The following is a 12527-nucleotide window of genomic DNA, read 5'->3' on the forward strand; positions in this document are numbered from 1 at the left end:
TTATACACAAACAGTCTGTGGTTATACTCTTATACACAAACAGTCTGTGGTTATACTCTTATAATCAGTTTGTGGTTATACTCTTATAATCAGTCTGTGGTTATACTCTTATACTCTATAAACAGTCTGTGATCATACTCTTATACTCTATAAACAGTCTGTAATTATACTCTTATAAACAGTCTGTGGTTATACTCTTATAATCAGTCTGTGGTTATACTCTTATACTCTATAAACAGTCTGTGATTATACTCTTATACTCTATAAACAGTCTGTAATTATACTCTTATAAACAGTCTGTGGTTATACTCTTATACACAAACAGTCTGTGGTTATACTCTTATACACAAACAGTCTGTGGTTATACTCTTATAAACAGTCTGTGATTGTACTCTTATAAACAGTCTGTGGTTATACTCTTATACACAAACAGTCTGTGGTTATACTCTTATAAACAGTCTGTGGTTATACTCTTATAAACAGTCTGTGATTGTACTCTTATAAACAGTCTGTGGTTATAGTCTTATAAACAGTCTGTGGTTATACTCTTATAAACAGTCTGTGGTTATACTCTTATAATCAGTCTGTGATTATACTCTTATACACAGTCTTTGGTTATACTCTTATAAATAGTCTATGCTTATACTCTTATAATAAGTCTGTGATTATACTCTTATACACAAACAGTCTGTGGTTATACTCTTATACACAAACAGTCTGTGATTATACTCTTATACACAGTCTGTGGTTCTACTCTTATAAACAGTCTGTGGTTCTACTCTTATAAACAGTCTATGCTTATACTCTAATAATAAGTCTGTGGTTATACTCTTATACACAAACAGTCTGTGATTATACTCTTATACACAGTCTGTGGTTATACTCTTATAAACAGTCTGTGGTTATACTCTTATAAACAGTCTGTGGTTATAGTCTTACAAACAGTCTGTGGTTATACTCTTATACACAGTCTGTGGTTATACTTTCATAAACAGTCTGTGGTTATACTCTTATACACAGTCTGTGGTTATACTCTTATAAACAGTCTGTGGTTATACTCTTATAAGCAGTCTGTGGTTATACTCTTATACACAGTCTGTGGTTATACTCTTATAAACAGTCTGTGGTTATACTCTTATAAACAGTCTGTGATTATACTCTTATAAACAGTCTGTGGTTATACTCTTATACACAGTCTGTGGTTATACTCTTACAAACAGTCTGTGGTTATACTTCAGGACCACTATACTGAAGTGGTTGTGAAGTTTGGACACAGTCATGCTGAGATCATCATGGCTGGAACTGAGGAGGTCAGCGTCAAATGATCCAAACCAGAGAGCAACAGCATAGTGTGGAGGAGAGCAAGTCAACAGTGGCAACAACTAAAGGAAGATCTTTCTATTCAATCCAGAATAGAGTCAATATATAAAGAAGTAGGGGCAGGGATAGTTCACCCAAAGTCATTATCTCCACACCACTATGAAGGGGTGGGTGAAGTGTTTGAGTCCACAAAAAACGTTTGGAGCTTCAGGGGTAAACAGGGTTGCATCCAAATCCAATACAATTGAAGTAAATGGTGACCTCTTCTTCAAACAACAGAAAGTGATACATACCATGCCTCCATACTGCTCGCGTGTGTCATCCTAGTGTCTGTAAATCCATTCACATTCACATTCAAATTCAGCAGGAACTAGGAGAAGGATAACAGAGGACATTTAGGCTAAAAACATGGTGTAAATGATGCTGTTTCAAGTCAAATTTGAATTGTTTTGTCGATGATCTGACATATGGATGCAAACAACCAATAACACTCACATTCACACCAACAGGTAACAAGAGTCACATATTAACCTTCATGTCTTTGGATTGGACGAAGGCAAAGGGAGAACTCCACACAGAAATACTTCAAACCCAGAACCTTCTTCTTCTTTTCTTACTAGATTAATTCTTAGCATGATTTAAAGGTTCAGTGTGAAATATGTAGTCACTTCTTGTGTTGAAGTTGTATTTTCCAAAAAACTGAATAGTCAATGCCTTCCAAAGATATGCAGTATAGATAAAAGATGGGTGGATGGATGAATGCACTTCACCTTGGCCATTCTGGAGTACTGTAGAAACATACAGACAGACTCCGATGTGCATATAAAAGGCTCATTCTAAGGGAACAAAAACAAATCAATTAGTTTCAAATATAACCGTTGTCCATAAAATGTGACTTTTTTTGGAGTTTGTGTTTCACATGTGAACAACATAGCTGCAGATTTTCTCCTCAGACGTGCTCTAAAAATCTCAGAAAAACTGACAGTTTTCTGTCGGTTGCGTGTTAGAAACATCATTGACTCACCCACTCACTCACAGGGAATCCTGCAGATGATCTCCTGCTGTGTTCTTACATCTGACATTCTGCAGAGTATTTTCTAGGGCGCTGGTTGGAAAAACTCCTGAAAAAGTCTGGATTCTCTGACATTGACGTTCTCGCAAAAAGCCCCTTTGGAGAATGTCAGATTATCTTCAGTTCAGTACAGGGTTATTATAGTTAACGAAAACTAAGACTAAAACTAAAACTAGCAATAATAAAATAATTTAGTTAACTGAATGCAATGCAAAACTAACTAAAACGAAACTGAATTGCAGATAAATTCAGCTTCGTTTTCGTTTCTTTTCCCCCTCGATTCCTGCCTGTCCTGCAGGTGATGGTTAAAGAATGAAATGAAAGGACTTGATAAACCATATTTGGTGTCACACATTGTTTCATCCTTTTTCAGCTTCTACAAGTCGAAGCTTTCTCTTAATACCTGGAAAAACTAAAACTAAATAAAAACTAAACTGAAACTAGTCGATTCCTCAAAATAAAAACTAAACTAAAACTACAAAATCACTTGTTGAACTTCTTTAAAACTAAACTGAAATAAAAAAGCAAACTGAAAAACTAAATCGAAATAAAAACTAAACTAAAACTACAAAATCACTTGTTGAACTTCTTTAAAACTAAACTGAAATAAAAAAGCAAACTGAAAAACTAAATCGAAATAAAAACTAATGAAAATTTCAAAACTATAATAACCTTGGTTTAGTACATGTCTGAAACAGCTATTACAAATTTTATATCCAGTTTCTTCCAATAGACTACAACTCTCTTGTGTGTGTAATGAATACAAACCTTAGCTTAGCAAAACGACTTGGAATCATTGTGAAACAGCTAGCCTGGCTCTGTCCAAAGCTCAAAAGTTAAGCTGATCCCCTCCAGACTATACTGAATACACATGGGACAGTCGTAACTATCTTCTCATTGATTTCCCAAAATGTTAAAAGATTTCTTTCAATACCAAAATGTAAACCACAACACACAATAAATCAGTTGACAAATGTCTACATGTTCTTTTAATTTAACCTTTTTTTAACAACACACATGATACAGAATAAATATCTGCACAGGAACAGATAGATTTTATTCATCATCTAAGAATAAGCTGTTGGTTTGACGGCAGCGGACAGGACATTTCAATATGGCTTTTTGCCAGGTATATCGCTAACCAATGAGAATGCTGTAGGGGTAGAAACAACATACTTACAATAAAGCACAAGCTCAAGTCTAAAATGCTTTCAAGGTGTTGAGCCAAACTTGAAACACTTTATTCTACTGTGATGATCCTTTTCTCAATGACGTTAGAGAAAGAAAAGAGGTCATCTTCTAATGGACCGATCACAGCAATGATGGGGAATGAATGAACAGTTTGTTCATGAGATGTCATTTCTCATGGGGTTTTATGATGAAAAGAAAGCATCACACTAAAAGCTTATCTTAACAGCATAAATGTAAGTGTTTGATAGTTTTTTTTATAAAGCAACAAAAATAATCACAGTTTGGAACAGTTTTTTTTTTCTCCTCAGGGAACATTGACAGACAATGAATATTTTTCGTGAGATTAAGTGCTTTGAACTGAATCTTTTAGTCAAACCAATCAAACCCTTTTGTTTTATGTTTCACACATGTAAAAACAAACTCACATCACGTTCCTTTTATATTTGGTCACAATGTTGTTTTTGTATCAAATTCAGTCAAAGTGCTATTAATATCTTTTGAGATCTTGAAGTGAGGTGTTTTTTTTGTTGTTTTTTTTTAATTTAAAAAAGAACACACCAATCCAGGAATCTCATTTGAGAGGTTCAAAGCTCATCATGGCCAGTTGAATGTTCTACCAGTGATCTGGTAAAACTTCTGATTGAAGGGGTGAAAGAACTTCTGCAGTTTCGTCACCACTGACGGGTCCACCTCTGGATGGATGCGGCCCTTGCTGCCTGCCAGGCACTTGTTGAAGACAATGTTAAATCGCAGACAGTAAAATCCCCTGGTAGCATTGAAATACAGATTATATTGGCTGATCCTTGAGGGTAGGTTGAGGAAGCGCTCGACGAGCTGCAGCTCTGGCAGTGGGTCCGTGATAAGACGGTCCCCGTCCACAATGTGGAACTGCTCCACAGGAAAGTACTTGAGCCAGCGCTCCAGGTGTTTCGTGTAGATGCTGGTCCGGACAGCTTTGTACTTGGTGTTCACCTCACAGGTGTTGGTGTCGATGGCCAGCTTCTCAAACTTGTGGTAGGTCTTGTTTTTACGCTCCTTGCCCTCCAGAACTTGAGTGTAGTCAGACACAGCTCGAGTGGTGGGTTCGCGGACGATGATCAGCAGCTTGATGGAGGAGTTCATCTTGAAGATGCGTTCAGGGACCTCCTCTGTGATGAAGTACGCTGGACTCTTCTCAATGGTGATCTGGTGAGGGAAGGAGAAGGGCATTTTCCCTCTGTACCAGTCGATTCCCCGGGCATAATTTTGGTCATTGTCAAAAAAGTGAATCTCCTGTGAAGCCTTGACCACCGCTGGATGCAGGTTGAGCATCTCCAGCAGGGCGCGGGTGCCTCCCTTGCGCACCCCGATGATGATAGCCCGAGGCAGCTGCTGTACCAGGTTGTGCAGGTGGATTTGCTCTTTGGTGGCATTGCCCTTTCGTAATTCATGGAGCAGGCCACGCTTAAACTGCAGGGTGCGGAGAGGGATTTGCTCTGGCTCAGGCGGGTTCAGTCTGCCTTCAATGGGGCAAATGGGCTGTAGCCTGAAAGAGAAAAAACAAGAGGATTGAAAAATATATTATTATAACTTTTTTTTTTATAACAATGACTCCTAGCTTCATTTGTAAAGAAATGTCTTGCCTGGTTAAAACAGGAGTGCAACTTGGTTTTGTACAACACACCCTGAAACAGCCATTAGCTCATTTGCATTAAAATTAAGTTTAAATCAAAACAGATTCTAGGTGTGCTCTTTGTCTGTTCAGCAAGATAATGACAGTATATGGTCCATATTAATAATGCATTATATCTACAGAAGTAATTATTAATCATAATTATATTCCAAATGACATATAATATTATTATTTTTAATTTGCTATTATTTTTTCCTCTTGTTCTTATTAAAGTACAAAAATTTGAACAATGCAACATAATTGCATTCTCTTCACAAAAACCTGACAACACAGCATTGATGTATTATCATGTATTATGTGTTGTGTCATGTGTTAGCAAACATCTATTTACACTTTTAAAATTGGCAATACTTTGGAGTTGTGTTTGTGGTTTCTGGCCAATCAAGTAACAAACTAGGCTACTAAGTCCAAAACTCCCTTGCTAAGTACTTTTCTGTACAGGTCAGCACCAAAATACCAGCTTCTGTAGCTGTGATATGCTCCACCATGTTTACTATATGGTTGTTACCAGTTTCCACTGTCTGGTGCTAGAGAAGCATGGGTTTGGAAGAGCTATTATTGCTAAAAACAACATTGATGAGAGCAGCAGACTGAAAGTAGCTGTAAAGTTGCAGGCAATAAAACCAAAGAGATCTTAAGAGATGCTAAAAAGGTCCATAAAATTGAGGGAAGCTTCAGAGTCAGAGTCAGTCACTACAAGGAAGCGACACATGGGATAATTATCAGCTTCCTCAAGAGCCACAACCCAAATATGTGGGGTGACATTTTCCGGTAATTAGCTGAAAGCACAACTCTTCAACAACTTTTCCTAATGTTGTTTCAATATTTCCAGTTTCTTCATATAAACTTCTGTTGCTGCTGCTCCACTGATGAAATTCTTGCCCTGAGTTTGGGCTCTCAGGAGGCATTTCTTTTCTGTTCCTTTCGCAAAACTGGGTATGTGTCAGACATGACATTGTACAAATTTCACCTTTTGTCCTAAGACCAGCTAAGTTCTAGAAGTACATTTAGATAACTTCAAGAACTTACTTAACCTGTGCTACATTATCCACACAATATTAAATAACGATGCAAGATTAAATAAAGATGCTTTTAATATGCAGTATTCCTAAGAGTGCCAATGATGACTTACCTATCCAAGGTCCCAACCCTAGCCACGAGATAAAGGACACTTCCGATAGCGAGGCTGCCCAGAACGAAGAGCTTTTGTCTCAGCAATGCCTGCTGTTTGAATAGCATGGCCCTCCATCAATCTTCAGGACTGCGTCTTCAGCCTGCAGAAAGCAGAGCACATAAACTACTAATCACGAGGAGAAGAGAGACAGCCTAATGTTTATTAACACACACTCAATCAAGTCTTACAAGTGATTAAGCCCAATTCAAACGGGCCTGAAAAGTGCTGCAGTGCCATTACAGAAAACGCTCAACACCACTTTGTTACGTTCTTTTATTTGTCTATTTCTGACAACTGGAGGATAGATCTTATATACAGACATACTGTAAGAGCCCTGCTTTGAGAGTATTAATGACTAATGTGTAATATTAAAAGTTTGATATACTACACAGGAATCTCCCTTCAGTTATATAACAACATTTCACAAAATCTGGTCCCTGATTTCTTTTCAAAATCTCCACAAGTACATTATCATCAAACAATCATTATCATCAATCATTCTTTTTGTATTACTTATTATTTTTGCTGGTGACTCTATATTATTTTATATCATTATTATTTTTATTATCATCAATATTACCACTATTGCAGACTGCTGCTCCTGGCATTTTAACCAATACCAAGCATAGGGCTCATTTCATTTAATTTCTCATTGGGTGCCAGTTAAATTCGGGATTGATCTTTAGATTCTTTTAATGACTTTTAAAGCTCAGCACGGCCTGGCCCCCAGTTATATTGCAGAGTGACTAAATCCCTATGCTCCAAGCTGTAATGTAAAATCACTATCATAAGATATTATTATTATTAGATATTAGATCGGTTTTCCTCTTGACTTTAAAAATCTAAATCTCCAAAACTTAAACCCCAAAAAGTACAGATATGGATTTACAAAAGAAGTGCACTGATGGTCACATTATGTATTGCCTATTGCTCTTTTGATCCTAAAATAAAATATACAAGATTAAATATTTTCTTCCAAAAGAGGGCACTGTATCCATTCATACTGAAATGTTTGCTAATTCTGCAGAGAACAGACTGTTTTTTTTTGCAGCTCAATAACTTCTGACATCTGCGGGCTTACCACAGTGTGACTGGGAAAATCACATCATGGAATAACCGATCTATACTGAAGTCATAGCACTATTACATAAGGGCCAGTTGCACTCAAATCCATCCTTTTAATACTGCCTCTCATTACCAATAGAGCAGATCCTCAAGACCATCTAATAAACAAAGAGAGAGAGGTTTTGACCCCAGTGTGACTGGAAAACATTTCACTCGTATTGCCTTGTGGTGACTTAAGAAGGGAGACCAGCAAAGCATCTGCAATTTCATCAGTCTGACAGAACAAAAGAATAAAGCCAGTTAGCCAGGGGCCAGCCCTGTTTGTGGAGTCCCATTTGGAAAAGAAATGTTTTTCATTACATCCAGTATCTCTGAAACAAGAGGGAGCCATACATTTAGTAGGTTCCAATGGAAATACTGTCCATTCTGTTTCCTTTAGGGGCAGGACACATTACTTCTAAAGTAATCCACCTTCTTTAAGCTTAATGTATTTCAAGAAAATGTGATTATATTTTCACTTAGATTGTAACCTAGATTTTGTTTTTGAAAAATAGTTTTTATTCCTATAGGTAATAAAAGGTTGAATCCATAATTGATTCAATACACAATGAATTCAAAAATTCAACACATTGCTACAGACTTTATGATGTATGTTATGAGTTTATTCAGAAAGTGTTATCTTATGGATGTGGTGATGGCAGAATTGGCATGTTAAGAAGGGTATTGAAATCATCAAAAGAGCTAGTTAGTTGGAACTGACTTGCCTTAGCATCCTAGGAAAAATAAATAGCGTCTTGGTGTGTTTAGCTAATGGAGCTAACACCTAACAGAGGTAGAGGGAAATACACAGCATCCAGCAGGACTGAGGGTGCATCACTGCTATAGAAATGACCTCCTCCAGTTGCACACGGAAACTAATTGCCCGTCACTACAGGCAATCAAATTCCCAAGTGCTGTGGTAACGTCTGATTCAGGCCAATTCCAGCACACGCTGGTGGTAGCAGAGATCACCCTCGTCCTCCCCATGAACTCCCCTTGCTGTTAGAATGGCTTCTCCAGTATGAAGGGGATCAAGTCAGACTGGAGGTCCTGTCTGTCCAATGAGATGCTCAACTGTCTCCTGTTCATGGCCTTCCTGCACAGCACAGTGAAAGCAGTGACCCAGTGGTGGAGTACTGGCTCCAGGGAATGAAGATTTTTTTAATTCTTGTTTAGGAGTTTACAGACACCACGTTTGTTATAACCTGAAGACCTCAATACAAAGACTGAGACTGAAACACAGATTTCTCCCTTCAAGTTCTGTGAGTAAATTCTGTGTCCTATTTTTTTTAAATTTCCAGTTCAGTTTATGACACAGTATGACACAATTCTGTCTTAACCAGTGTAAGATATTTTTCTTGAACAGAGTGAAATAATCTATTAATTTATTTTCTCAACATTTTAACTGTGTTTTTATTTTGCCACTAACAAAGTAAAGAAACATCAATGATTTTGGGACGGTTTACATTCACTCGATGGTTAAAATTGATTTTAGGGATGATGTTGAACAAAGTTAGTCTGGAGCCATGTATGTGACCTACAAACCATCTTCTTTGGAGATTATCACTGGCTCACTGCATTTCCATCACCATATATATATATATATATATATATGCATCTCTGCCATTGTTTATAATGTCTCTAGCTGACTTTGATGGAAACCTGAACCCTGCAAAGAGTCTTAAACATATGCTTTAATGCCTAAACATGTGGCATTATGATAGCTAAATGTAATCTATAATCCCACAAAGTAATGTTATTAGCTATGGACTAGCAGTAATGCTAATTTGATACTATAGGTAATATAGTGAGCTTGTTGTGCTTATTTTTCATGCAATATTTTAACTTTTGTTTACGAGCTGATAAAAAATTACCTTCAAAACTGTTGAGATATTGAATATCACCCTAAACAAAGCCCAAAGATATACAACTGCTCAAAAAAATTAAGGGAACACTTAATGGTTGGAGTATCATTTAAATTTCAGGGATATCAATATGTCCATTTAAGAAGTACAAGTGAAAATGAATCAGTTTCACCTTTAGTGCAAATTAAAGTGACAACAGGTGTAATGGAGAAGCAAAATCAAGACAACCCCCAAAATCATTTCGTTCAACAAATTATCGAATGTACATCAGTAAAGATTTTCAATGAGGTATGGTTATTTCTTTTTTCTGTTGTTTTATTACGTCTGAGGTGTATTTCACCATTTACTTCAATCGGATTCGGCTGCAGCTCTGTTTACACCTGAAACTCCAAAAGGGATTTGTGGACTCAAACACTTCACCCACCAATCCATCGGCATAGTGGTGAGTGGATGATGAGTGAATTTACATTTTTTTACTATCCCTTTAAGGCCACACTACTATTCAGCACAGGTTGCATAGTCTTGTTTTAAATACTAAACACTCAAACTCATTAAAATGGAAACTCTTTTGGACTGTGTAGACAGTTTCCAGAGTCTTTGACCTGCAGAGACCCATAGCAGCTCTCTGCAGACACTACTCTGTCCTACTAATGAATAGCAAGTACCACGTCCTGCATATTCTTTATGACTTATTTATAAGCATACATGGAAATTAATTATTTGCTCTGTCAAGGAGCTGCAGCCAGAACAGCTGTGCTAGGCCATGAGCACAAGAGGGGATTTGTACAGAATTATCAATTATGGAGCAGTTTGTTTTTATAAACTATGCACTTGGACAAACCTATGAATTTTGTGTGTGCATATTTAACTCTGCTATACAATTAGTGAGAGGTATATGCAGTACTATAGAGGAAATAAAATTTTTATTTACTATCTGCTAATCTGCAGAGCTGGTAAAGTGTTTCGTGCTGCTCACTTGTGAATTGACACCTCTGCTCCTGCCAAAGTGTAGAAGGGATTTATCGTGTCCTTAATGAATGCAGTGTTACCTAAATAAACTCAGTAAATAAACTTAAAGACAGTGGCATGTCATGAGCAGACAACCAGAGGGTAGCAGCATTGAGAAAATAGTAAAAATGTTTTTCACAGATGTTAGGCATGATGCCGTGATCACAGAACTGCTCAGCAAGGGAAATAAAAAATGTCTGCAGATGCTTTAGAATGAAGTGCACTGTCAGTAATATTCTTTGGGGGAAATCTCACTGCAGTAGATGGGCACAGGGTGTCTGATCAGAAAAATCGCACTTGAAAAGTTTTTTACACCTCAGTGCTTGGAAAGTTCTGCTGATTTTTTTTTTTCTGGGGAGATGGCATTAGTGTGGGACTTTTGCAAGAATTATGCTAGTGCTCAGTTTAAAAATTACATTTTATACAGTACATCAAGATGGATGAAGTGATAGATCCCAAAAGTAAAGCCAATACACTTTGATTGGCTCCTAGTGACAGGCTGCAGTATAGGTCATAAAGCCATTCGACCCTCCTAATCACAACTGTGCAGACTCTGGTTCCAAAATCACATCACCAGGGCAGGTTGGCAGCGCCTGTATCTGAGCTATTTTGGCTTTTTTTTGGAGTGGGAGGAAGTGGAGACGTGTCATCCATCTATATAGTCAGTGATGCAAAGAATGAACTAAGTTATTATAATGTAAAGTCTTTCATCCTGAGGGTTGCAGTGATATAAGGCTCATGAAGTCATTGAAATTTAATGGGTGTTCAGCATTACCAGGACGCCAATTGACCTTGTGAGGTTTTAAAGTGGCACTGTGTCAGAGAAGAAATAGAAGAAGTGAGTCTCTCTTCATCTTACAAGTCAAAAGTTGAATTCATAAAGTAGTTTTCTGATTAGTGTTGCACTATTGGATATAGTGATGATCCTGCATTTGTTGGCCAAGGTGACCATTATTGTGCAAAAGTTACACATGCTCCAACCTAGAAACATAAACTGGTTTTTAGTTTTAACACAATGGAGATTTTAAACTTAAATTGGTTTATCCTCTTTGAACCATGAATGGGCTCAATGTATATCATACTAATCATTACTAACCATTAGAACGTCTTGTAGAAGAAATATGGAAACATATTTGACTTGACTGAGGAACAATCCAGAGGTCCCATGGACAAATATTCATCTTCTGAGAACCATGAATATCTACTGTTAATCTAATGGGAACATGGAGACCAATTTTAAAGTGTTAGTCAGGTGGAAATTGTGATCTAATGATAGTTCTGAACAAAAGGTCAGTGGGTCACAAAAATCATTAAGAATCATCCTCTGGGGATCAATAAACTTCAGGTGTCAAATGTAGGAGAGCAAAATGACTGACATCCCCATCCTTGTTTCTGTAACTTTACAAGCATTTCATGTCAGAAATGTCAAAATAACATTTCCAATCATTTTAAAATTCCGGTCCACTCCAACAAAGATCACACTCCTCTGTCAAATTTTCATTTTCTCTCATCTCAGCTCCTGACCTCTACACGTCTCACATCACCCTGCTTTCATTCACTTTGACCACACACAAAACAGGAAAGAAGTGACAAGCACATTTGCACACCCACACACGCGGCTGTGGCTCAGCAATGGTCCAGAAGGTCGGCGGTTCAATCCCAGTCTTCCCCATTCTGCCGAAGTGTAAGATACTGAATCCCAAATTGCTGCACATATATGCACTGTATGAATGAATGTGTGAATGGATGGGTGGCAAAAACTGGTACTGTAAAGCACTTTGAGTGGTCATCAAGACTATTAAAGCTCTATATAAATATAGACCATTTACACACACACACACACACAGTTTTCAGTGACATGTCATTACTGATCAAACTATACATGAGCTCAGTGTTCTGGGCTAATGGGCTCAGAAGGAGCGCGGCAGAAAACAATTACAAAAAAAACAGTAGGCAATGCTGACTGGCTTTTTATATGTGTAATTAAAACACTGAAAAGTGCTACTGTTTACAGGCCTGATAGGAACTAATTAGTTTCCAAATTCAGGAACATGTGAAATTCTACAATCTACACTTCAATTTTAGATGAGCACTCGTGGGGACTGATAAAATACCATTGCA

General features: G+C 37.4%; 1 protein-coding gene across 2 annotated transcripts in view; it reads right to left on the minus strand.

The window, feature by feature from the left end:
• Nucleotides 1–4101: 4101 nt before the first annotated feature.
• The window catches only part of LOC109632423 (heparan sulfate glucosamine 3-O-sulfotransferase 5), a 68189-nt gene continuing 59763 nt past the window's right edge, over nucleotides 4102–12527 (minus strand). For both annotated transcript variants that reach the window (XM_069515060.1, XM_020091681.2), the window contains 2 exons: nucleotides 6388–6529; nucleotides 4102–5108 (listed from right to left, as the gene is read on the minus strand). In XM_069515060.1, the coding sequence (XP_069371161.1) occupies nucleotides 4178–5108; nucleotides 6388–6494 (1038 nt within the window). In that variant the 5' untranslated portion in view covers nucleotides 6495–6529 and the 3' untranslated portion in view covers nucleotides 4102–4177. The remainder of the gene's footprint in view (nucleotides 5109–6387; nucleotides 6530–12527) is intronic.

The sequence above is a fragment of the Paralichthys olivaceus genome, chromosome 19 (assembly GCF_024713975.1).
Source record: "Paralichthys olivaceus isolate ysfri-2021 chromosome 19, ASM2471397v2, whole genome shotgun sequence".
NCBI classification, from domain to species: domain Eukaryota; kingdom Metazoa; phylum Chordata; class Actinopteri; order Pleuronectiformes; family Paralichthyidae; genus Paralichthys; species Paralichthys olivaceus.